The 25,952-nt window shown below is 36.6% G+C and overlaps 1 protein-coding gene across 6 annotated transcripts in view; it reads left to right on the top strand.

Annotated features, from left to right (window-relative positions):
- The window catches only part of Vps13a (vacuolar protein sorting 13 homolog A), a 221,449-nt gene that overhangs the window by 175,220 nt on the left and 20,277 nt on the right, over positions 1-25,952 (top strand). For all 6 annotated transcript variants that reach the window (XR_009378680.1, XM_059259973.1, XM_059259982.1 and 3 more), the window contains exons 55-68: positions 488-641; positions 1,384-1,530; positions 2,038-2,119; positions 3,260-3,329; positions 4,575-4,680; positions 10,188-10,301; positions 11,860-12,005; positions 13,304-13,385; positions 14,641-14,754; positions 17,264-17,339; positions 17,419-17,582; positions 17,876-17,921; positions 18,014-18,137; positions 25,670-25,781. Coding sequence is in view for 5 of the 6 variants with exons in the window: in XM_059259973.1 (XP_059115956.1) it covers positions 488-641; positions 1,384-1,530; positions 2,038-2,119; positions 3,260-3,329; positions 4,575-4,680; positions 10,188-10,301; positions 11,860-12,005; positions 13,304-13,385; positions 14,641-14,754; positions 17,264-17,339; positions 17,419-17,582; positions 17,876-17,921; positions 18,014-18,137; positions 25,670-25,781 (1,537 nt within the window). In the remaining variant the exon portion in view is untranslated. The remainder of the gene's footprint in view (positions 1-487; positions 642-1,383; positions 1,531-2,037; positions 2,120-3,259; positions 3,330-4,574; positions 4,681-10,187; positions 10,302-11,859; positions 12,006-13,303; positions 13,386-14,640; positions 14,755-17,263; positions 17,340-17,418; positions 17,583-17,875; positions 17,922-18,013; positions 18,138-25,669; positions 25,782-25,952) is intronic.

The following is a 25,952-nucleotide window of genomic DNA, read 5'->3' on the forward strand; positions in this document are numbered from 1 at the left end:
TCTACTACTCTAGGGTCTTTGTTAAAGCTGGTCACATATCTGAAATGTTTTTACCCTCTTTGCCTCCCTAAAGGTTGCAAAAATTTCACCTTGTCAATGAGGCCCTACTGACCATTCCATTTTAATACAGTGGTTCCTACCATTTCTGGGAGCTAATCTGTCTTAGACTATCTACATTTTCTTATTTCAAAAGCATTTTTCCCTCCTACATAATCAAATTGATTTATTCAAGTTTACTATTATCTATAACTCCTTAGTGAAAATGAAGAGTGACAGGGATGCTCAATGGTATTTTCCTCCTACTTAGAACACTGCCTGAATAAAACCTCAATAAGTATTAGTTGAGTAAATTTATGTTTTTAAGTGGAAAATGTGCTTACTTATAACTGAGGCTATTGGAAAACTAGAGTGGAGGTTCTGTAGTTAATGTAATACACTAGTTTAATTGTTATAAATTAATACTGTGATTTCTCCTTTCATATGTAAGTTCTGATGTGGTTTGGGAGACAAAACCAAAGAAAAAGGCAAGGTGGAGACCAATGAGTGTAAAACACAATGAGAAGCTGGAGAAGGAATTGAAGGAATACCTGGAGTCTTCACCGTTGGAAGACAAGGTTATTGAGCTGGACAGTAACATTCCGGTAAATTTAAAAAGTAGTGATGTGAACTTTTAATTTTACATTCTAGTTTGAATTATTTCTGAATTTTAAGGAGAAACTGACTTACTACAAAATATATTGAATGTGGTTAGCACTAATATATATTCATCTGAGCTGCTTTTATATTAAGAGGTTGAACATTCTCAAGATACCAGTTACTAATTATTCTTTAAAGTAACAAGAAGCAAGATCTTTTTTATTTTAAGATTTGCATTATTTTATTAAAGTCAGTTTGAGTAATTAAATATAAAAAGTAATGCAGCCAACCCATAATATTTATGTGAATATTTATATTAATTTTATGGATATGAACATAAAGATTTGAATCTTAAATCTGTACTTTAAAAATTTTTTTTTTATTTTTTGGGGTTTGCTATGGTTTGGTTAGTTTTGCCCTGGCTGACCTAGAACTCACCATGTAGACTAAGCTCTCCTTGAGGATAGCAGTCCTCTGTGTATGCCTCCAGAGTACTGAGATTACAGACATGCACTAGCATGTTCAGCTTTAATTTATTTTTTGAGTTAGCATACAAAGGAATGGGTTTCATGAATATATATCATTATACTTTGCTCCTACTCATTCCCCTGACCCCAGCACCCTCTTCTGTAGACTTTACTTTTTAAATTACTGTATCCTAAAGTTATTTTCATATAAATTTATAATCTTAATCAATGGTTAAAAAAGAAGTATCTCATTGTTGTGGGGGGTAATATTTTTTTTCAGGTTCGCTTAACACCTAGTGGCAATGATATGAAAATTCTGCAACCACATGAGATACCTTTAAGGAGAAATTACCTCCCAGCACTAAAAGTAGAGTATAACACATCTGCACACCAGTCATCATTCAGAATTCAAATTTATAGAATACAGGTAAGTCTGGAAATGAAGGCAAAACAGTAAAAGCCCAGATATGTTCCCCTGGTCTGTTTTATCTAGTATAAAGCCAAAGAAGAAGGCAAGATGGAAGCCAATGAGTAGAAAGCACACTGAGAAACTGGAAAAGAAACCAGGATTACACATGTCTATAATCCCAGCACTTGATAAACTGAGGCAGGAGTTTCACCATGAATTCAAGACCAGCCTGGGTTTTGGAATGAGACTCTGTGTCTAAGAAGGAAAGGGGGCATGGAGTATGGAGGGATAGTTTGAGAGAAAGAGAGAAAGAAAGATAAGAGAGAAGAAAAAGTACAGAAAAGATAAAGAGTATGTAAAGAAGGGAGGGATGGAAGTTGGAGACGAGAAAGGAATATACTGAATCTTCACCTTGTATCAGCTACGTGTTGACTAGTCTGAATCTCTCTAGTTCTGAAATTCTATTATTCTGGTCAGGTTGTATATGTGACATTCTGTATACTGATTCATGTTTCATTTTCTTAGATCCAAAACCAGATTCATGGTGCTATTTTTCCTTTCGTGTTTTACCCTGTTAAACCTCCAAAGTCTGTCACCATGGACTCAGGTTTGTGTTTATTTTTAGATTTTAGTATAAATAGTTGTGTGGCTAGTTGAGGTTTTTTTTTTTGTTTTCTTTTGTTTTTGTTTTTTTGTTTTGTTTTGTTTTTGGCTATAAAGGTAGCATTCTCAAGTTTAGTTTTTCTAGGTCATTAGATAGTAAAACTGCTTACTGAAGGACTAAGTTATTCAACAGAACATCATATGACTGCTGAGGGAAAGGTTACTTAGAAATATATGTATTGAAGTTTGGAGTTGAAATATGAAGTTTAAACCATATTGCTGATAAGTAAACTAATTAATAACCTATAATTTAAAAATATTAGGAACTGAATAAACAATGAGAAAAATTTAGATTTTTTTAAGATTTTGTTTATTTTATGTGTATGCCTGGGAGTGTATATGTACTATGTGTGAATACCTGGTGCCTAAAGAGACCAGAAGAGGGCATCAGATGCCCTGGAACTAGAATTATGGGTCGTATGCTGCCCAGTGTGGGTGCATGGAAGAGCAGCAAATGCTCTTAACCCATTAACCATCTCTCCAACCCCTAGACTTAGCATTCTTTCTGAATAGTTCTGTGTTCTCCACATGAGAATAACCGACACTCCTTCTTCAACCTTTCTCTCTCTTCTTCGGTGTTTTTTCTTCTGTCTTCCTGGTTTCTCCCTCTTTACAATACTTTCTCTTTGGTCCTTACCACCTTTATATTCCACCTCTCTTTGCCTCCCTTTCCCCTTGTTCTCACCACAGATTCCATATCATGAACTTCATACTTTCTAGCGGCTTTTCTTCATAATTTCTTGCAAATCTTGTAACCACTTTACATGCATATGCTAATCCCTTAGAAGCATGAACCATGCAAGTCTCTAGAATATGTTTTCACAATTTGCTGATGATTCTAATCCATACTTCTAATTTAAAGTCATTAATTTTTGTAATTAGTTATCCTTAAAATGATTGTAGATAGCTAAAGGTAGTTCTAGGATCTGAAATGAAGACTAAATGACTTTGTGGATATCATTAATTGATGCTGCTGATTTACCACATGATTGATTTTCCATTGACATATATATTAAATTGAAAGAAAATGCCTATCTTTTGGCTTAAAATGTGATGAGCATAATCATATTTTTAACCTTCACAGCACCAAAGCCCTTTACAGATGTTAGTATTGTCATGAGATCTGCAGGACATTCCCAAATATCACGCATTAAGTAAGTGCTTCATACATTGCTTTTGTGTTCATTTAATTTTTTGTCTGAATATTTGAATATTTTTATTCTTGTTAAAACTAAATTTCAGGTGAGTCAAATATTTAAGTGTGAGATAATAAATTTTAAAGATAAAATAAAATCTCTTGAGTGATCTTAGCAAGTGAGAAGATTCTGGTTATACTGTATCTGGAGGCTAACAATAGCTGATTCTGGATCTTGGGTACTTTATTATTTTACTTTTATATGCATTTTTTTCAGTTTTAACTTATTTATAATGAACATAGATTGTTTTAGAAACAGCAACAAAAGTAAGATTTCCATCTTTACTCACAACTCACTCATTCCATGAGACAGATTATGGACCACAGCATCCATCTAAGTGATACTCCCCTCTTCATTTCTTCCTATTTATCACTGCGATAAACTGTATTTATTCCATTGCTTTAAAAAATGCAGTATTATGGAATTGGTGAGATGTCTTAGTGGATAAAGACACTAGCACAAGCCTCATAAAGCTTGAGTTTGATCCCTAGACTCTCCATAATGGTGGAAGGAGAGAACTGCCTACACAGTATACTGTGGCACACATACCCACACACATGAACACTGAGAAGAGATAAAATTTAAAAATAAATAATATATTGTTACTATGTGTGTATGGCTAAACATGCTTTTATTTTTAGTTTCCAATTTTATTGAAAATGTTTGCCTTTTTTTTTACTTTGAGTGTCTTGCCTGTATACATGTCAGGTGCCTGCTGAGGCAGTAGAGGGCATGGGATTCCATGGGACTAGAATTACAGACAATTATAAACCCTCACGTGGCTGGAGGGAATCAAACCTGAATCCTCTGGAACAGCAGCTAGTGAGTTCTCTTAATCACTGAGCCATCTCTCTAGCTAGCAAGTTGATGTCTAATTTTCTCAAAATATTTAAAAGTATAAAAGATTTTTAGAACTTGCATTTTTTTAGGTAAAATTTTTATTTAAATGTAATGATTTGGCACATATAGTTTTTGCTTGTTCATTATTGTTGCTATGTAATGGTCTGTTCCATAACTTTTTGTCATAAGTGAATTTCTTTCCTGTGACCATTTTCATATTTTGAGGTTTTTGCTGTTACAATATAGCATGGTTCATTGCATTCATTCCTTTAGTCCCAAGTTTCAAAGTTCCAATTTATTTTATCTAATTTCCTTAATGTATTTACTTGAAAATTTTTTCATGTTTTCCACATTTTAATATAGGTATTTCAAAGTGTTGATTCAAGAAATGGATCTCAGATTGGATCTTGGATTTGTATATGCCATAGCAGATCTTGTCACAAAAGCCGAGGTGACTGAGACAACAGAGGTAAGACTTAGAGTGACAGCGTTTGGCAGGATAGGATATGAAAAGAGAAAATCTAAGAAAATATTACTAGACTTTGTAGATAAAGTTGTAGTCATTACCTGGTCAAATTCAAGAGTCTCTCATCCCATCTTCACTGTTTTAGTTCTGTATAAATGTTAATGTGCTTTCTGCCTGTAACATTTATATACACAAAATCATACTCTGTGGTGTTGGTTAAGGACTTACTTCATAATTACTTCTTTATGAGACTTTCATACATGTATCCAATGAAATATCATATTCATCCCCATTTCCCTTCCAGCTCCCTTGAATCCCTATCATTTGGCGTGCTTTTAAGGCTTCTCTATGTTATAACATGTACCAGCACTTTATTCCTCTTTATGACCAAGTAATAATTCATTACATGGGTTTGTTATGCTGTACCTATTTATTTGTCACTTACTTGAAATCTGGATTGCTTTTACATTTTGACTAGAATGATGATATTCATTGTGTACATATTTCTGTAAGCTTGCACTTTTTCATTTCTCATATATATATATATACATACATACACACACACACACACACACACACACACACACACACACACACACACACACACTCCTAGGAGTAGATTTGCTAAGTTACATGATAATTATGTTTAATCAAACTTAGTCTTAAAAAATTCACTCTCATAATTTCATAGATTCAACCATTTTATAATTTTAGTTTCTAAAGTGACTCTACCATTTTTCATTCTTATCATTTTTCATTCTAGTATGTGTGAGAATTGTGATTTCTCAACATTCCCTATAACAACTACTGTTTGTGGTTTTTGTTCTGACTATCCTAGTGGGTATAAACTCGCTTCTTTCTCACTGAGGCTTGAGTGACTGATAATGATGCTATTTTTTAAACATTTATTTGCTGTGGGGAGGTAGGAGTGTGCCATAGCATCAGTGGACAGCACATAGAAGCTGGTCTTCTCTTTCCTCCATGTGAGTGCCAAGATCAGCCTTGCCAACCTAGCCCCCTGCTGCGAATCTGTTGATGTGCTAATGGTGTGCATATCTTTAGTGGAGAGTTGTCTGCTCAGGCTCTCCAGCTTGTGTAATGGGCTGTTGAATTTCCAAAGTTCTTTGTGCATTCTAATCAGTCTTTGATAAACCTTATGATTTTCAAATGTTTTCTACAGTTTGGGTGGTGTTTTGAATCACAGAAGTTTTTATTGTTAATGAAGTACAAATTTTTTCTTTTATTTATTATTCATGCTTTTAGTGTGCTTTCTAAAAATCATTTGCCAAATCTTGTGTTATGAATATTTTACCATGTATCTAAGTCTTTTTAGCTTAAACTTTTATAGCTAGGTCTTTGATCCATTTGTCTCATTTCTATGTATGTGTGACATAAAGACCACAGTTCTTGTGGAAGTGGCTGTCAGCTGTCTCAATAGCATGTCTTGGAACACTGCTCATTCCTCTAGTTGGGCTCTTTTGAGGGGGAAAAATACATAATTTTATTCCTGAAATCTGTTTCTATCCTTTTGCCAGCCTCAATTGTTCTCATCGTCAGTGAGTTTTATAATGGGAGTATGATCCAGTACTTTGTTCTTTTTTAAGATTATTTAAGCTAACCTGAGCCCTTGCAATTCCATATGAATTTAAAATCAGCTTGTCAAGTTCTTCAAACAATACATTGTAATTTTCAGAGTATAGATTTTGTACTTTAAATTTATTCTTAGGTATTTATTTTTGCTGGATTATTATGCATGAAGTTGATTATATTATGTAGTTTCAGTGTGGGGTTATAATGCTAGTTACATACAGAAATACAACTGTTCTTGATGTGTTGCTCTTGTCATTTGCAACTTACTGAGTTCATTTGTTGCCTCTAATTATATATCTTCTTTTTGTTTTTTGTATGTAAGATCAGATCATCTGAGAAAAGTAATTTTGATTTCTTTGGTTTTGATACATGTACTTTGCTTTTTCATTCCTACTTGGTGTCCTTGAAGCTAGTGAGATGTTGGACAGCCATGAGAACAGGCATTGGTGGGTTGGTTTCTGATCCATACGATAAGATTTTCAGTGTTAGGGTACCCCGAGTTCTTCCTAGTTTTTGACAGTATATTTGATACCTATATTTTTACGGTATTGTTCTTACACATCTAAACAGACAGCTGTGGTTTCCTAGTATTTTGCTAAAGACTTATGTTCATAAAAGATAATAGTCTGTGGTTTTCTTGTGCCTTTTTTGTTTTGGATTTTGGGGTTGGAATAGTAATGGCTTTATAGTATGGGTTGAGAAATATCCCTTCTTTCTCTATTTTTTTTTTTTTTTTTTTTTTTTTTTTTTTTTTTTTTGGTTTTTCGAGACAGGGTTTCTCTGTGTAGCTTTGCGCCTTTCCTGGATCTCTCTCTGTAGACCAGGCTGGCCTCGAACTCACAAAGATCCACCTGCCTCTGCCTCCCAAGTGCTGGGATTAAAGGCGTGCGCCACCACTGCCCGGCCTTTCTCTATTTTTTTGGAGGCATTTGGGAAGCTTTAATACTCTTGAAATGTTTTCTAGAATTCAGTGATGCTAGAGCTGTACTAGCATTTCTCTTCCGGGTAGTTTTAGGATCACACCTCATTTCTCTCTCTCTCTCTTTTTTTTTTTTTTTCAAAGATTTATTTATTTATTTATTATGTATACAGTGTTCTGTCTGCATGTATGCCTGCAGGTCAGAAGAGGGCGCCAGATCTCATTACAGATGGTTGTGAGCCACCATGTAGTTGCTGGGAATTGAACTCAGGACCTCTGGAAGAACAACCAGTGTTTTTAACCGCTGAGCCATCTCTCCAGCCCCCACACCTCATTTCTTAGAGATCATTTTTAAACGGTCTTTTTATTCTTGAATCGGTTTCACCACTTTCCTGTGATTTTTAGGAATCTGTCCATTTCATCTGAGTTTTCTAGTTTATTGGAATAAAATTATTGATGGTATTTCTTTACAAGCCATTTATTTTGGTAAAGCCAGAAATAAAGTGCCTTCTACAGTCCTTTCAAAGAATCAGTTTTTCATTTTCATTGTTTACTCTGTTGTTTTATTATTGTGTTGCTTTAATTATTCTTAAGTTCATAGCCCCTTCCTCCTTGCTTTTGTGTTTGTTCTTTGTAATTCTCTAAGGTAGGAGATGAGGTTATTGCCTTGAGATCTGTTCATTTCCTTTTTTGGCTAAATACTGGTGTGTGCGCATGTGTGTGCTGTCACGGATGTGGCAGGGTTTTTATGCACATGTGTGTGGATGCCAGAGTTTGACATCTCTCAAGTGAATATGGAGTTCACTCATTTGCAAGCCCCAGGGATCTCCCTCCCCTGAGCTAAGAGTCCAAGCATACTCCATTGTACTTGGCTTTTTACTGGATTCTGTGAGAATCAAACTCAGCTCTTCATATTTGTACAGCAGTTTCTTTTTGACATAAGTATATATAGTGCATTACTTGGTTGAATCATGTAAGAAAAGAAATGAAAAATATGCATTATGTTATCTTTCTAAATTACTTTATATAAACATATATATGTGTGGATGGACAGAGAGATAATTGATTGCTTATATATATGAGAAAAAACTCGAGATGTTTTGCCTTTCTCCTCATTACCCCTCCTGTTCTTCCTTTAAGGCTTTTCCTCCTCATGATTCCCCTTCTCTTTTCACATATAATTATATGTATATATACATATATATAATTATATATACTTAAAAGTTGTGATTATAATTACATTAAATCTTGATAATGTATATGAGAAAAAAACATAATAATGCTTGCCTTTCTGAGTTTGGCTTGTTTTATACTCGTTGGATCTTTCGCTTTTTCGTTTGAATTCAAATTAAAGTCTGAAATCACATGATGGCTAATTTAATTTGTCACCTTGACACACTCTAAAATCACTTGTAAAGAGGAGTCTCAAAATTGAGGAATTGTTTAAATTAGATTGGCCTATGCTGTCTAGGGTTTGAGGGTGTCTTGATAACATGAGCTGATGGGAGGAGACCCAGCCAGATTGTGGGACACACCATTCCCAGCTTTGGTTCTTGGGTTGTATAAGGGAGGAAACAGTGAGCAGAGTTAGCTAGCACGCCCACTCTCTCTGTGCAGTAACTCTCTACCTGTCTATGGATGTGACTACCCGCTTCAAATTCTTGTCTTGGCTTCCCCACAGTGATGTGCTGTAACCTAGAATTGTAAGCTGAATAATCCGTTTCTCCCTTCAAATTGCTTGTGTTGAGGTATTTCATAGCAACAGGACACAAAACTAAGACAGGTCACTAGCTTTCAGTTTCAGAAACTTCCATTACTACTTCTTTGTAGCTAGTAGGCTGGCTAGCCAGAGTCTCACACTTGTTTATCTTGGAATATTCTTTGTAGTTTCTTCACTTCTAAAAACAGTTATGCTGTACACCAGCGTTTTGGTCAGTGGGACATTACAGCACTCCGAGGATTTGTTACTTTACTGTCTTCTTACAAAATCAGCATTTATCTTACTGCCTTCTATATAATGAGCTATCTGCTTTTAAGATTTGTCTCTTGTATCTTCCAGCATTTTTTATTATTATTATTATTATTATTATTATTATTATTATTGTAACTCTGTTTGCATCTGTTGTACTTGGACTGAGTTCACAACTTTCCTGGATATGTATTTTATTTTTCAGTAATTTAGGGAGAGTTTCAGGCAGTATTTGGAGTATTGATTTTTTCATTTTTCTCCCTTTGCCTCTTGATACAGCTATAATTACCTATGTGAATATGTTTAATGGTATCCAGCATATCTTAGAATCTGTTCAGTTTTTACTTTTTTTTAACTACATAATTTCTGTAACTTCAAGTTCTTGAGACATTTTTTTTCATCACATAGAAGTAACTTAGGTCTGTGCATATTTGAAAAAGAAGTGTTGGTGATTACCAAAAATAAAACCACTACTACTTCATGCAAAATTATTTAGTACCTTCTCTTTTTTTTGGGGGGGGGCGTTTCTCTGTGTAGCCCTGGCTGTCCTGGAACTCGCTTTGTAGACCAAACTGGCCTCGAACTCACTGACATCTGCCTGCCTCCCAAGTGCCAGGATCAAAGGTGTGCGCCACCACCACTCGACTGCCTTTTCCTTTTTACATTTATATTGCTGGCCTCTAAATTGCATCAAGATAGTTACTGAAGTGCTACAGACTGTTAACAGAACTGTGTTTAGAGAAGAAAATATCCACAAAGTATGTTGCTGGAATATATTGGTGCTCTTTTTAAATAGGATCTATAGTCACATGAAGAAAAAGCTAGATAGCATTTAATAGAAACTTAAAAGGTATGTTTATCATGTGGTTTGTGGCAGACTTTCTAGCAGTAACAATACAAGTTACTTCTGAGGCAGTAACTTCCAATTAAGGATAATGCTGACTCTGAGTGTTAGTTTCCTTCAATCTGTGAGGCACTGGCTTTAAATATCTTATATTAAACAGGTCCTTTCGGTGTTTATTTCTTGTATAGGTTGAATATTTTCATAAAGATGTAGAAACATTTGAACAAGAGTATGAAACAGTTTCATCAGTAGATCAATCTCAAATCAATCTCTTTGAATATTTTCATATATCTCCTATCAAGGTAAGGAAATACATAAGTTTGTTTTATAAACTAAGTAATTACAAATTGATTTGATCTCTTTGAGGGAATTAGCATTTAAATTATCTCCTATAACAACACAATAGATGTATAGATTTACAGTTATAAATAACTGGAATTGATACTTTACATTTTTAAATATATATATATTTTACCATTTAGAAATAATACTGAAATCACACATAACCTGGGCCTATATACCCTGACCTTTTGTTATTTGACTTTATTTTTTTCATAAATTATGATAATTTTCAAAGTTTCATATATGGTAGATGTTTTAGTTTTAAGTTAATTCATAAAGTAAACTTAAGAATCACAGGGGTAACTGGGTAGTGATGGCACACACCTTTAATCACAGCACTCAGGGAGGCAGAGGCAGGTGGATCTCTGTGAGTTCAAGGCCAGCCTGGTCTACAGAGTGAGTTCAGGACAGCCAAAGCTACACAGAGAAACTTTGTCTCAAAAAACCAAAAGAAAGAAAAAAAAGTGTCACAGGAATAATATCTTCTGACTCCCACATGTGTTTACATGTGTGCATGCACACATGCACACTGCAACACAAAAAGAGCTGAGCACAGAATGAATTACAAGTTTTAATTTAATTTGTGTGTGTGTGTATATGTGAATGTAGGCCTCCCTTTGTCACGGTGGATAGGTTAGAGGATAACCTTTTCTCCTTCCACCATGGGTTCTGGGTTTGAACTCTGTCAGGCTTATGTAGCAAGTAATTTTACCTTCTGAGCCATCTCAGGAGCCCAAATCAAAATTTTGATTTTGGTTTTAACATGTATACATGTACTTGTCACTGCAAGCCTGGAGACATGTAGGAGTCAGTTTTCTCCTTTGGTCATGTGGTTTCCAAGGATTAAATTCAGGTTGTCAGACTCCTTTATCTATAACTAAGCCATCTTGGTAGTACTAATCTAAATTGCTAATGTAATTTCTACAAGTTATTTATAGCATATTAAAGTTATTGTACAGTCATACACACACACACACACACACACACATACACACACATGCAGTACAACACAAAAGTGCTTTTAAACTGGCTTTATTGTGCTAACCTAATTCTAATAGTTGAATTATAAACTTTGGGAGATAGGTGGTTATTAGTAACAACTTCAAAATCTAGGTTGTTAAAGTTACTAACAAATATATTAAGTGAACATTTTCCTGAGATCAGTACAATGCCATGAGAATAGAGTTGAAGATGAGTGTGATAGTGTTTGTAAGCTTAGCATTCATGATGCTGAGGCAAGAGAGATTCTAAGTCCAAATAGCCTGGACTATGTAGTCAGATCCTGTCTCATAAAAATAAAAAAGGAGTAGAATTCAATCATGGCATCTTAAATTGTTGAATTTTAAACAGAGCTATGTTGAATTTTGACTTAAACTTTTTAGTTACTGAGTTTTGGCATAATTCAGGTAACTTTGAGATCTTATTTATGGTTAAATGAACTCAGTATTAAACTGTTTTGTAAAAGTTAAAGTTGCCACTATGGGGAAAGTGCTTCAATGTATTTCTTTATCTCTGCAGTTGCATTTGAGTGTTTCACTGAGCTCTGGTAGAGAAGAAGGTAAAGATTCAGGACAGCGTGGAGGACTAATTCCTGTTCATTCTTTAAATCTTTTACTGAAGAGTATTGGTGCCACCCTTACAGATGTACAAGATGTAGTTTTTAAGTATGTTTAATACTTACATCTATAAACTGATGAATGGTCCATTTATGTTTACCTAAAAATTTTGCAAATGTGAAAAGTATATTGAAAATTTTGGGCAAATTGTGGTTTCTGTCTTTTAAGTGGGTTATAATCAAAATAATACCAAGTATTTTATCTGTCCTTAATGACTTAGTTAAGAATGATTTTTAAGTAACTTCCATAAGAAGAAGAGATGTAGGATTTTCAATTTTATGTACTTTTAAAACTCTGAGCTGAATGAAGATTCCTCAAAAGAAATAGATACTTAAGATATGATGTTTAAAAGATGGGGCTTTCAAGCCCATAAGATGAAGGCTTTTCATTAAGTCTGTAACTAGACAGAATACAATGAAATGGATAATGAAGGGATCAACTTAAATGTATGTCAAGCATTTATTTTTAGACTAGACATTGTGTGACACATATATAGTCCTGGACTTGAGAGGCTAAGGTGGAAAGATGACTGGAGTTCAGGAATTCAAGATGAGCACATGCAACATAGTGAGAGCTCATCTCAAAAGCATATTTATATTTGGATGTGAGTTATAGTGGAAACTAATGGAGTATCTGACCAGTAATTCAACATGTCTGAGTAGAGACTACTTTAGAAAAGAATGATCTTCCCAGGTAACATGTCTTAGCTTGCCTGCTTAGTAAGAACAGCATGAGAATCAGAGGCAGCTCAGAATCTAACTAGGAAACAGTCAAACACAAGAACACAGGTCTGATGGCATCGGAATAAAGTGAAATGGATCTTCCTGTTCTCGTGTTCAGCAAAAAGAGCTCTCCAGTTATTGAATCATTTGCTGCCTCTGCTGTAGTTCAGGAAGGAAGGCCTGCAGTGACAGAAATCTGGCCGTTCCTGGGTGGCCTCTTCATTCACCTCAGCTTGTCAAAACATTTTCTTTTGGGGCCTTTATAGGGCAAAGTTGGGAAATTGTTCTACGGGCTCATGACTGCGATCTTTGTCGTAGTCTTCAGTGGGTTTTTTTTTTTTTTTCCATAGAAAATGAGTTACAGATTTTATCGGGCTATTAGAAAATTTCTTTCACTAGAGTGTACCAAGAATTACATTCAATAAATGTATGGGGAGAGATCTGCAGAAGAAAATTCTAAAGAAAATAAAACCAGTCATTAATATTCTTTAATTCTTTTCCTCCATGCATACCTGTGTGTGTGTGTATGTGTGTATATATATATATGTATATGTGTGTGTGTATATATATATATATATATATATATATATATATATATATATATATAAAATATGTTTTTTTCAGGCTTGCCTTTTTTGAACTCAATTACCAGTTCCGTACAACTTCTGAACTGCAATCTGAAGCAATAAGACACTATTCAAAACAGGTTAGTATGAGATTACCTTACAGAAGGATGGAAATATGTAAGCTAGTCAAACTTTGTGTATGTCCATGCATGTGTACTATAAATTTGTCAAGAAAGCAAATAGCAAGTTTCAAAATTTTAATCATGGATTTCCCCCGACCTCATGTATATTCTTATGAACTTCAGCCCCACCACCGTTTCAATCTTTTGCCTGTGTTCTTAGAACAAAAACATTATTAGAATTTTTTTCTGAATCAGTGTGGATTAGTAATACATAGATTTTTAATAACATGTTAATTCATCATACTTAGTTTCTTGAAACTCAATCATATTTTTAGTGTGGAGTTATTGAGTCCGCTACCTACCTTGTTGCTGTGGATCTTTTCAATTATAGAAAGATTCTTTTATCTCAAGATTTAAACTAGTTCTGGGCACGCATCCCACTTTTGCCTTATATTTTGTGACACTGGGAGATCTGTAAAATGCTGATAGCAGTAACTCACAAGTAGTAGAACACTGAAAACTTTTTCTGTATTCTCTACTCTAGAATCTGGAGTTTCATTTTATCTCTTTTTACAGTAACGCCAAGCTGTTTTTTAAAAACTTAGTAGGCTGTAGAAAATGGCTCAGTCACTGAAGTGCTTGCCTTGCAAGCTTGACGACCTGAGTTTGAGCCCCAGAACCCATGTGAAAATGCCAAGTCTGTAGTATGTACTTAATCCCAGCACCGAGTGGTCAGAGACAAGATCACTGAGGTTTGCATGACATCAGTCTAGTCTCAGAAGACCCTGTCTAAAAGAAGAATGATAATGTTCCTCAGGATGATACCTGAGATTGAACTCTGTCTTCCACAGTTACCTACACACAATATTCACTTCCACACATATTACACAAGTATGTACTTTTAATAATTATATTTTTAAATGAAGAATTGAGATAAGGGGGCTGGAGAACACTTGCTGCTCTTCCATAGGACTGTGGTTTGATTCTCAGGACCCACATGGCAGCCCACAGCCTTCTGTAACTCCAGTCCCAGGAATCTAACACCTTCTTCTTACCTCTTAGGGCACTGCGTGCATGTGGTACACCAACATGTATGCAGGCAAAACACCCATACACATAAAATAAAATGAAAGCAAAAGAAATAGTGATAAGGTTTGGGTCTTGAAATTTGTAGTAAAGATGTTAACCTGAGCAAAAACTGGGTGTGTATACTAAGTAATGTGTACCGATAGTAGTCTCATGATATTGATTGATACTTGTATTTCATTTTTAGGCTATTAAGCAAATGTATGTGCTCATTCTTGGACTTGATGTTTTGGGAAATCCCTTTGGCTTAATTAGAGAATTTTCAGAAGGCGTAGAAGCATTTTTTTATGAACCTTACCAGGTAAAATTTTTTTCTTTGTTTTATATAATGAATTATATAAAGTATGATTTCCTAATATATAAAACATTTTAATTGTTAACTTGAGCTGTACGTGTAAACAAATACTGAGAGACCCGCAAAATTACACTGATCTTAATAGGGGCAATTTCTACCTTTTCCTTCAAAATTTCAACTTACGATTTTGTTAAGATCTCTAACTTTAAGTTTTGTTTTGAAATAAAAACCATGAGTACAGTTTACACTACAGAAAAAGGAAGCTCATCATGTATAGTAATTTTGTTTTGCATAAAAGTATGTGACTGCCATCAGGGAAATGCAAATCAAAACAACTCTGAGATACCATCTTACATCTGTCAGAATGGCTAAGATCAAAAACACTGAAGACAGCTTATGTTGGAGAGGATGTGGAGCAAGGGGAACACTCCTCTACTGTTGGTGGTAATGCAAACTTGTACAGCCACTCTGGAAATCAGTATGGTGCTTTCTTAGAAAATTGGGAATCAGTCTCCCCCAAGATCCAGCTATACCACTCTTGGGCATATACCCAAGGAATGCTCAATTTTACCACAAGGACACATGCTTAACTATGTTCATATCAGCACTATTCGTAATAGCAAGAACCTGGAAACAACCTAGATACCCCACAACTGAAGAATGGATAAAGAAAATGTGGCACATATACACAATGGAGTACTACTCGGCAGTAAAAAACAATGATATCATGAAATTTGCAGGCAAATGGATGGAACTAGAAAATACCATCTTGAGTGAGGTAACCCAGACTCAGAAGGACAAACACAGTATGTACTCACTCATAAATGGATACTAAATGTGAGGGAAGGGATGGCCAGACTGCAACCCACAACTCCAGAGAGGCTAGCTAACAGGGAAACACCCTAGGAGGGCACATGGATGACCCTGTGAAGGAGAAGTGGATGAGATCTACATGAGTGGACTGAGTGTGGGAGGGGGGATGGCAGAGAGTGAGGAGTGGGGGATGAGAACATAGGGAAATGGGAGGGTCAAGCTGGAACAGGGACAGAGTGGGAGGGCAGGGAGGAAGATACCATGATATATGAGGACATCATGGGAATAGGAAGAGGCAGGGTGCTGGGGAGGCTTCAGGAATCCACAAGGTTGACCCCACCTTGATCTGCTGGCAGTGGTCCAGAGGGTGCCTGGACCGGTCTACTCTGGTGACCAGCCTAGCAAATAACGTAACTGTCATCATAGAGCCTTTGTCCAGTGACAGATGGAGGCAGATACAGAGATCCATGGCCAGGCACCAGGCTGAGCTCCGGGAATCCAATTGATGAGAGAGAGGAGAGATTCTGCAGGCAAGGGACATCAAGATCATGATGGGAGGACGTGTAGAGATGACTGGCCACACTAGTGGAAGCCCATGAACTCTGGACTGGTGGCTGTGGAGCCCCCATGGGACTGGACTAGGCCCTCTGAATACAGAAGAGGCTCGAACTGTTTGAGGGGCACCTAGGCAGGGGGATCGGGATCTGTCCCTGGTCTATGGGCAGGCTTCTGGGAATCTGGTGCCTGTGGCGTGACGACTTGCGCAGCCTTGGTGCAGTGGGGAAGGGGCTTGGACCTGCCTAGGCTTAGTGTGCTGGGCTCTGCTGACTCCCATGGGAGACCTCAATTTAGAGAATGTGGGGATGCGGGGTGGCTTGTGAAAGAGGGCTGGGGAGTAGGAGGAGGGAGGAGGGGGAATCTGTGGATAGTATGTGGAGTGAGTAGAAAATTTCTTAGTAAAGAAAAATGAAAAAAATTAAAAAGTTAAAAAAAAGTGGTGGCGACAGAGCAGCTCTGTAAATAAATAAATAAATAAATTTTAAAAAAGTATGTGACTGTAAAAATAACCATATAAGCTAGCATTATGCAAAGCAGTCTTAATAGGAACTAGAAAAAAAATTTGTTCTACATCCCTTCATAGTTCCCATAAATGCATTTAGAGTTTACCCACTTTCCTTATGAAATGCATAACAAAAACAAAGTAGAACTAACTTTTGTTCTGTACATTGTGATATAAAAGTCAAAAGTGGCCGGGCGGTGGTGGCGCACGCCTTTAATCCCAGCACTCGGGAGGCAGAGGCAGGTGGATCTCTGTGAGTTCGAGGCCAGCCTGGGCTACCAAGTGAGTTCCAGGAAAGGCGCAAAGCTACACAGAGAAACCCTGTCTCGAAAAACCAAAAAAAAAAAAAAAAAAAAAAAAAGTCAAAAGTGGTAAGAATTTTAAATTTTATTTTTCTAAAAAATTATCAAGAATACTATATAAACTGCATGCAGTTTACAGTGCAGTGCAAACATCTTTTCTCTTCTCCTTTCTTCATCTGGAACAAGTTCTATTGTCCATTTACACTTTGAGTACCCTGAAATTACCCTGAGAACAGAATGTGAAGTTTTTGCTGGTGTAATTTCCTTTGTTCTTCCAGTCACTATCACAGTCCTTGTATCAATGAGTTCATTCCTTTAATACCACTCTTTGTCCCCGTAGGGGGCCATCCAGGGGCCTGAAGAGTTTGTGGAGGGAATGGCACTAGGACTGAAAGCACTGGTCGGCGGAGCCGTTGGTAAGCAGCAGAAAGCACAGCAGCACTGCTAGAAACCAACGACAGTTGAGCCTTTCCTTACCATGTTACTCTCTGTTAGGTGGGCTAGCTGGTGCTGCCTCCAAAATCACCAGTGCTATGGCGAAAGGGGTAGCAGCCATGACGATGGATGAAGACTACCAGCAGAAGAGAAGAGAAGCAATGAATAAGCAGCCAGCTGGCCTTAGAGAAGGCATCACTCGTGGAGGAAAAGGCCTGGTTTCTGTAAGAAATTTCATGGGGTTATGAACATGTGAGGGAATGGCTTGTAAGTCAACATTTTATGAATAAAGAAGTAAACATATAAGTCTACTTAAATTGCTATCGAACATTATAATGTAGCTTATAAAATATTTACGTAATCTCCAAAAACATTTTGTTTAAATAGAATACTTAGGAAATAAATGTTAGTTATTGTGATCTATAAGAAGAAAAAACTCTGAAAAAAATTTTTGAAGCAAAATGGTCTTGTAAGCATCATACAGAAATATAACTTTTCAATTGTGCTTTCTCTCCAGGGTTTTGTAAGTGGCATTACAGGCATTGTTACGAAACCAATTAGAGGCAAGTGTTGTAATTGCTTTGTCTATTACATAGCTCGCAAGTTGCTTCCACTTTCATTTGCTCCAACTGCTTATGCTGGCTGTTTTTTATAGGTGCTCAAAAGGAAGGAGCAGCAGGTTTCTTCAAAGGTGTCGGGAAAGGTTTAGTTGGAGCAGTGGCCAGGCCAACGGGTGGCATCATAGACATGGCCAGCAGTACCTTTCAGGGAATCAAAAGGTAAAGCTCTTTGTGAGTGAGTGACAGATGAGGAACATTCTGAAGCCATGAGCAATGAAGTGTGTCTACTACTGGTTTTCAGGCTCTTATTTATGAACTCTGTGGTATGGCAAATTGCATATGACTTCCTAATTTTGATTCCTTCTAAGTTGGTGCCATTATGTGACTTCAGCATTGTAGAGTTCTTCTTTGTCTTCTGTTCCCAGCAGTTGTTGTCAGGAATGAGTTAGCCAGCTAAGCTTTTACTCAGCTGAAATACATTAATATATGCTGTATGTATCAGTTTTAAATCAGCACATCCTCCCTGCTTTTGAGAGAAAAAAACCACGCCATTCCTTAGTTCACATTGAGTCTGTCTTTACTGTGTGTTTATTTATGATCTTATTTTAAGATGTTACATTCATTTTTATTGTTTGTTTCTGTTTTTGTGTAATTTAGAATTAAAATAGGAAAAGGGATCAGTTTCTTCTCCCTGTAGCTTTGGCTTTATAAGTATAACATTTTGATCCATAGTTTTCAGAGAAGCTCAGAAATCTGAAACCAAGGGAATTCAAAACATATAGCAAGCTATGCAGACTTCTCACAGAGATGCTAGATTTACCCTGCGTTGGTAAAGCCTTACCATTCTGCACCTAACTTCATTACTTTCCAGGATCAAGGACAAAGTAAAACGTTTTAGAAGGAGTAATACTATTAAGGGATGTATTTATGAAGAAACACATTAAAGCGAAGAATAAGTTAGAAGAATCAATGGTAAAATAATTGATTAGTAAATAGATCTAATTGATCTATATGGAAACAACATTAGAAATAAGTTAGTATAAAATAATAAAATATGATTTGGAAAGGAAACAATTACCATGAAACAGTTCAATGTTGTCATTTGTAAAGTGCATATGCTTGTTAATGAGATGGGACTAACTAGGGGAAAAAAACACTTTTGAGGATAGAATAATTAGCAAATAATAAAAACTTCACAAGATCCAGTTCAGTTCCTCAACTTTTACAAAGCAAAAAGTGATAAAATTGTAAAAACTTCCTAAACATTTATATAATATTTTAATATTTCTCTCAACTTTGATGCATCAGGATGTAGCTAGAGTTTTCCTGACTGGCCCACAGTCAGGACAAATCTCTGACACCCGCCAGTCCCACAGCCACTCAGACCCAACCAAATGAACACAGAGACTTATATTGGTTACAAACTGTATGGCTGTGGCAGGCTTCTTGCTAACTGTTCTTACAACTTAAATTAATCCATTTCTATAAATCTATACCTTGCCACATGGCTCGTGGCTTACTGACATCTTCTCATGCTGTTTGTCATCATGGCGGCTGGCAGTGTCTCTCTCTCTCCGCCTTCCACTTCCCAGAATTCTTCTCTTTGTCCCACCTATACTTCCTGCCTAGCCAATGGCCAATCAGTGATTTATTTACTGACCAATCAGCAACACACTTGACATACAGACCATCCCACAGCATCAGGAAAATTAAAAGTAAGTAAATGGATTGAGATATACTAATTGAGACATACTAATGAACTGTTGGCTACACAGACACACGCAGAGAAATATTTGTGTATTTCTATAATATGAATTAGGGAGTATTCTTGTCATTTAAGAAACCAGCACTGAACATAACTGGCAATGTTCCTGTCCTGGCACAGCTTACACTTTAAGTAGGAGAGTAAAGTAAGTAACCGATAAATATGTGTGGTATGTTAAGTGGCAAAAGGAAAGAAAACATACACCATGAAGGGAAAAGCAGATAGATTTGGGGATGGGACTCAATGTAGAGTGATTGTTGAACACAAATAAAACCCTGAGTTTAGCCCCCAATTCTGAAAGACAAGGAAGGAAGGAAGAAGACATGTTAAGAGAGATAAGGTTAACCAAAGTGGTGGTGGAAAAGTGCTGTCTTCCTTTCTTCCTTCCTTATTATTTTTCCAAAAGTAGATGTTAGGGATGTTGGCCCCCTCAGAGTTGGTACAGGACACCCCCAGACATCAAGTTCTCAGCCTAAATGAGATTCATTACCCTGGAGGAGCAAACAGTAGGGAGAGGCTGCCTCTGGGTCAGGCAAAGATAGACAGCAAGCAACAGCAGCAGCAGTTTGTGGGTTTTTAAGGAGAAAAAAGGGGGAGTCAGTGCTAGGGTGAGTTGGTAAATCTTGACTAGATAGCTCAGCCAGTGTACTCAAATAATGAATTTTGATGGCTAAACCTTGGTGTTTAGTCTCAGGAATGAGTTAGTGGCCAAATAAGAGAATAGACCTTGGGGACTAGCTTTGGGAATGTAATTAACGGTTTTTAGCAAGGGGGAGAGAAGGGTAAAGGTCAAAACCTACTGGCACAATGTTTGCCATGCTTGCAAGGGCCTGCTAGAGAGCGCTTCAGTAGGAAATGGTTTATTCTAAAACCCAATATGATTGACCGTGGTTCAGGACCACTGATTCAGATTATCCCAGATACCATGTGCCAGTGTGGTAACAATTTAATGAATTTCTTATAGTGATAGAAAAAAGCAAGTTAGAAATCAAGACACTTTTCAAATACATGGTTGCATTTGTTGGGTAGTGGGTTGTAGTAAAGTGGAGAAATCTGTTACAGGCCTCAGATGCTATCTGGTGACATTTGTAGGATTTTTGTTTTTTTTTGTTTTTTTGTATTGATAGGAGCTAGTAGCTTGTTCTTAATAGACTTTAAAAGTTTTATAGTTATACGGATATTAGGTGAAGCAGGAGTGGGCAGTGACAGATAATTTGGCTCTGGTCTGCAACATATTAATTCTCCATAATCATAAAGTTCAATCATCTGGTCTTGTAGAATCCTTTTTTGTTTTTAAAGAGGAAAATAGCTATCTTTTGTAATGAAATAATTATTTAACTATAACCATTAAAAATATATGACCTAAAGATAAAAATGGTAACTAATGTGATTTTTTTAACTGTCTAGAGCACTGTTAAAAATACTCCTCACAAATATCTATAAGTGATAGTATTTTTATGTTAGTTCTTTGATAATTTCATTCATGAATATAATATATTCTGATTACTCTCTTTTCCTACTATCTCCCATCTTCCTCCATCCCTATCAATTTTCCCTGACCTATCCCTTTCACAAATTCATGACTTTAGATTCTATTATGTGATTCATTTAACTTAATCTGTGACCATTGGATTGGGACTATTCATTGCAGCTCAGTAGGTAGACAATCCACCTTTCCCTGAATTTATCCATAGAAAATAGCAATGAACAAAATTGAAAGGTGTCTTGTAAATTTATTGAGCTTTAGAAGTAGGTTATTTAGTGTGAGAGTCTGGAATTTAGTAAAAAGGTCCCAGGCTATCATTAAAAGTGGTGGTGCACGCCTTTAATCCCAGCACTCGGGAGGCAGAGCCATGCGGATCTCTGTGAGTTCGAGGCCAGCCTGGGCTACCAAGTGAGTCCCAGGGAAGACGCAAAGCTACACAGAGAAACCCTGTCTCGAAAAACCAAAAAAAAAAAAGTTTAAGTTTAGCTGGGAAGTGGTGGTGCATGCTCTCAATCCCAGCACTTGGGAGACAGTTTTATTTGAAGGTGACATTCTCCTTCTTTACCTTTGCATTCCCACCTGTCTGGATAGAACACCCTTCCCCAATCTTCAGCAAGACTCACTTCCTTTATTCAAAAGTTGCTTTTCCACTAAGACTTTTATTTTACCTGTACCTTAACTCAAGATACTTTGAATTTCCCTTCCCTTCTTTATTTTTATCTTAGTTTTTTGACCACTATTTAAAATATTATATATTTTACATTGCTATCTCATTAAAATGCAAATTCCCCTAACACTTAGACTATCACTGAACATATGGTAGTCTGTTTTTTGGTGGTTATTATTGTTGTTTTGTAATTAAGCTAATTGTATTATATGCAATGGCAGGAAATAATGTAGGGAGATCCTTTACATACTGCACTATGGGTCCTCTGGCCACTGTAACAAATTCCTGCAAACCTGGTGTCAAGGGAGATCTTTTCTCTCACAGCACCTTGGCTCTTGAAGACCTCAGTGATTGGTGGCATTCCTGGGTTTGTAGCTGTGCTGTTTCATTTTCTGCCTTCATCCCCATATTCCTTTCTCCTTTGATGTCTGCTCCCTCTCCACCTGAGGACACTTCTGGTAGCACATAGAGTGCACCTGCATTATTCCCTTATTTCAGAATCCTTGATTTAATCACACTGTAAACTCTGTCATAAAGGAACACTCGCTCATTCTGAAGATTAGGACATTAGACTTCTGTGGAGCCCCATCCAAACATTATATAGACCTTTCCCAGTTTATACAATTATAGTATAATGAGATGAAAAGGACATTAGCAGAGATCTAATTCAGATTTTCCTAGTTTGACCTACTAATTTACTTGTATGTCACTGTGCCAATTATGCATGTGTTTGTCATTCTTGTAGATTTATATATCTACAACTATAGTGAAGATATCAAAAAAATCCCTCCTTTTTTTTTATGCTTACATAAAACCTGCCTTTTCTAAACCTTTTTCAACTAGGCTAATTGTTCCTATATCATTGAGTTGTAAGAATTCCTTAACTATTCTGGAAACATACTTTAAAAACCATCACCTTGAAGTATACATTGCAGTAATTTATTGTATTGTGCTGCTGCCATCACTAGCAAATTCCCATTTTTATCACCTCCAAAAGAAATCCTTTGATTGATAGCAATCACTCACCATTCCCATCTCCCCTTAGCATTAGCCATCACTGTTTATTTTTTCTGTGTTGATTTCCCTGTTTTGGATAGTATATGTAAATCGAATCATACAGCTTTTTGTGACTGGCTTCTTTCTTCCCTCCCTCCCTCCCTCCTTCCCTCCTTCCTTCCTTCCTTCCTTCCTTCCTTTCTTCCTTCCTTCCTTCCTTTTTTTCTTTTTTTTTCCAAGACTGGGATTCTTTATGTAACAGCCCTAGCTGTCCTGGAACTCACTTTGTAGACCAGTTGGCTGGCCTCCAACTCAGAGATCCCCCTGCCTTCCAAGTGCTGGGATTAAAGGCATGCACTACCACACCAGCTAGTGACTGGCTGCTTTTATTTAACATGTTTTTAAAGTTCATTTATGATGTAGCAAAAAAGTGAGCTTCCCTTTTATTGCTGAGTAATATTTTAATGAAATATATCATATATTAATTTCATTTCTGTTGCTATGAAAAATACCATGACCCAAGAGCAACTTCTAGAGAATTTGTTTGAGCATATATGTTCTATATGGAATTATAGTTCCAGAGGTTTACAGTGGTCATCCAGTTCAGTCTATAATGGTGGGGGAGGGCATGACAACAGAGGACAGGAGTTGGAAGTTGGCTGGTCACATTTCTAGCCAAATGGAGAAAACAAAGAATGTGAACTGGACATGTGGCAAGTCTGAAAGCTCCAAAAGATTGCTCCTGGTGACACACTTCCTGCAAGCTATTCCACATCCCTAAAGTTCAATACCCCTCCCTGCAGCCAGTACCAAGTGTTCAAATGCATGAGCCTATTGGGGACATTTTTAATTTAAACCATCTTTGGTTACTTGTTCATCAGCAGATGCATATTTAAGTTTTGTTCACTTTTTTAAGACTTATTCATGATCAGGCATGTTGGCACATACCTTTAGTCCCAGTGCTTGGGAGGCAGAGGCAGGCAGTTCTCAGTGAGGCTGGCCTGGTCTACATAGATGAGTTTCGGTAAGACCTTGTCTTGAGGGGGAAAAAATAAAAAATAAAACCCTGTTACTCATACGCCACTAGAAGTATTTGTGTGCAGATTTCTCCGGACAAATGGTGTGTGTTTTGAATTTTTCTCCATTATTTTCTAATATTCATTTTCCATTTTGCCCAGGATTCCCCCCACACACACACCTTTAAAAACTACTACAAGGATTCTAGTTCTTTGTATAAAGTAGATGTTCACTCCCTTCTCAGAAAAGCCTTTGATCCCCATTGGCTACCCTTAGGTCGTTAGGTGAAGATGGCCATAACATTGTGCGCTTGATGGTGTAGGTAGTGGCTGAATGACCAGAGGTAAAAGATTAAGGTGGAGAAGTGTGGGAAAGCAAGAAGGGGCAATGAGAAAAGTACAGGACACTTACTCATTGGATTAAATTTCCCCTCCCCAGACATCACACCCCTATAAGTGATTATATGATAATATATTCATTCCATTGGAGAGTTAGCCAAATTGCAGATTATAAAACTGTGAGAGAGATACTTCAGGTTATAATATGAGCAGGAAACTAGCCACAGATTAACTGGGTTATACTTCCACTTGAGAGTAATAGTTTCCCTTCAAGTATCATTGAGTGAGGAAAGACAAGTCCATCTATTCCTTAGTCACTGCCTTCTTTTCCTGCAGTTCTATGAAATAGTCCTGACAGAAGTAACTGAAGGATGGAAGGGTTTCTTTGCTTCATGTCAGTACACACTCAAAAGCAGAGACGTTTTTGTCACCAGTAAGGAGCAGGGTTTCTGTCTTGACCCTTGGTGTACTTCTTTACAGAATTTTTCCATTTTGTCTGGTCCTGGACTTCCTCACCTGTGCTCAGTGCCTGTTTTTTAAGTAGCTATTGGGTATAAAGTAGCATCTCATTGAAGTTTGAAGTTGCATTTGCTTAATGGCATATGATGTTGGACATCCATGTGGTTTTAGGCCACATATATATCTCCCATTTTTTAAAAATGACAGAATCTGATTATCATCACAAAGAAAATCCAAAGGAATTGATTTTTTTATTTGTTTATTTTGGTTTTGGTTTTTCGAGACAGGGTTTCTCCGTGTAGTTTTGGTGCCTGTCCTGGATCTCACTCTGCAGACCAGGCTGGCCTCAAACTCATAGAAATCTGCCTGGCTCTGCCTCCCGAGTGCTGGGATTAAAGGCATGCGCCACCATCGCCCAGTTTAGGAATTGATTTTTTTTATAGTTCTCTATTTTTTTTTCTGGGAATTTTACATTATATCATTAAAAAAACATTTAAAATAGAGAAGTTATATGGTATTCCTATTTATCTAAGATTATTTTATCTTTATTATTATTTTTAATTAAGATTACTTTAGTAGTTGTTTTTAACAGTGTTTAAAGAAGTTTTGATAATGTTTTGAATTGAAATAGAACTGCAGTACTTCCTTTCCTCCAGCCCTCCCCAGCTGTCCTCCTTAAGCTTCTTCCACACCCCTACTCTCAAGTTGATAGCCTCTTTTTCTTTGAGTACATTTGTTATGGACATATGTTTATGCATACGTATGCACAAATAGATATAAATACAACTTGTTCAGTGATTTGTGTGCATATAGTTTTAAGGCTGAACACTCTGGGTGGAGAACCAATAAGGGGGCCCTAGAAGACACTGTCTCACAGTAGACTTTCTGATATTATGGCTCTTACAATCTTTCCATATCTTCTTCCATAATATTTACTGAGGTGTAAGTGCAGAATTTTGATAATTTTTAAAATTTAAGTTTTGTGTGTGCGTGAATTTTATTTTATTTATTTATTTATTTTAGAGCTACAGAGACTTCTGAAGTGGAAAGTCTGCGACCGCCCCGGTTCTTTAATGAAGATGGAGTTATCCGACCTTACAGACTAAGGGATGGTACAGGAAATCAAATGTTACAGGTAAGTGAAGAAACGTCCTACAAACTAAAATCAAATATCACAACTTGAGGTGTTTTAAAATAGTTACACAATACCTTAAAAAATAGATTAGGGCTTTATTTGTCTTATTTAGCTTTATTTATACTTCTATTTACTTAGATTTTAAAGTACAATTATTTACTATAAGATTTT

Source organism: Peromyscus eremicus, chromosome 1 (assembly GCF_949786415.1).
Source record: "Peromyscus eremicus chromosome 1, PerEre_H2_v1, whole genome shotgun sequence".
NCBI classification, from domain to species: Eukaryota; Metazoa; Chordata; class Mammalia; order Rodentia; family Cricetidae; genus Peromyscus; species Peromyscus eremicus.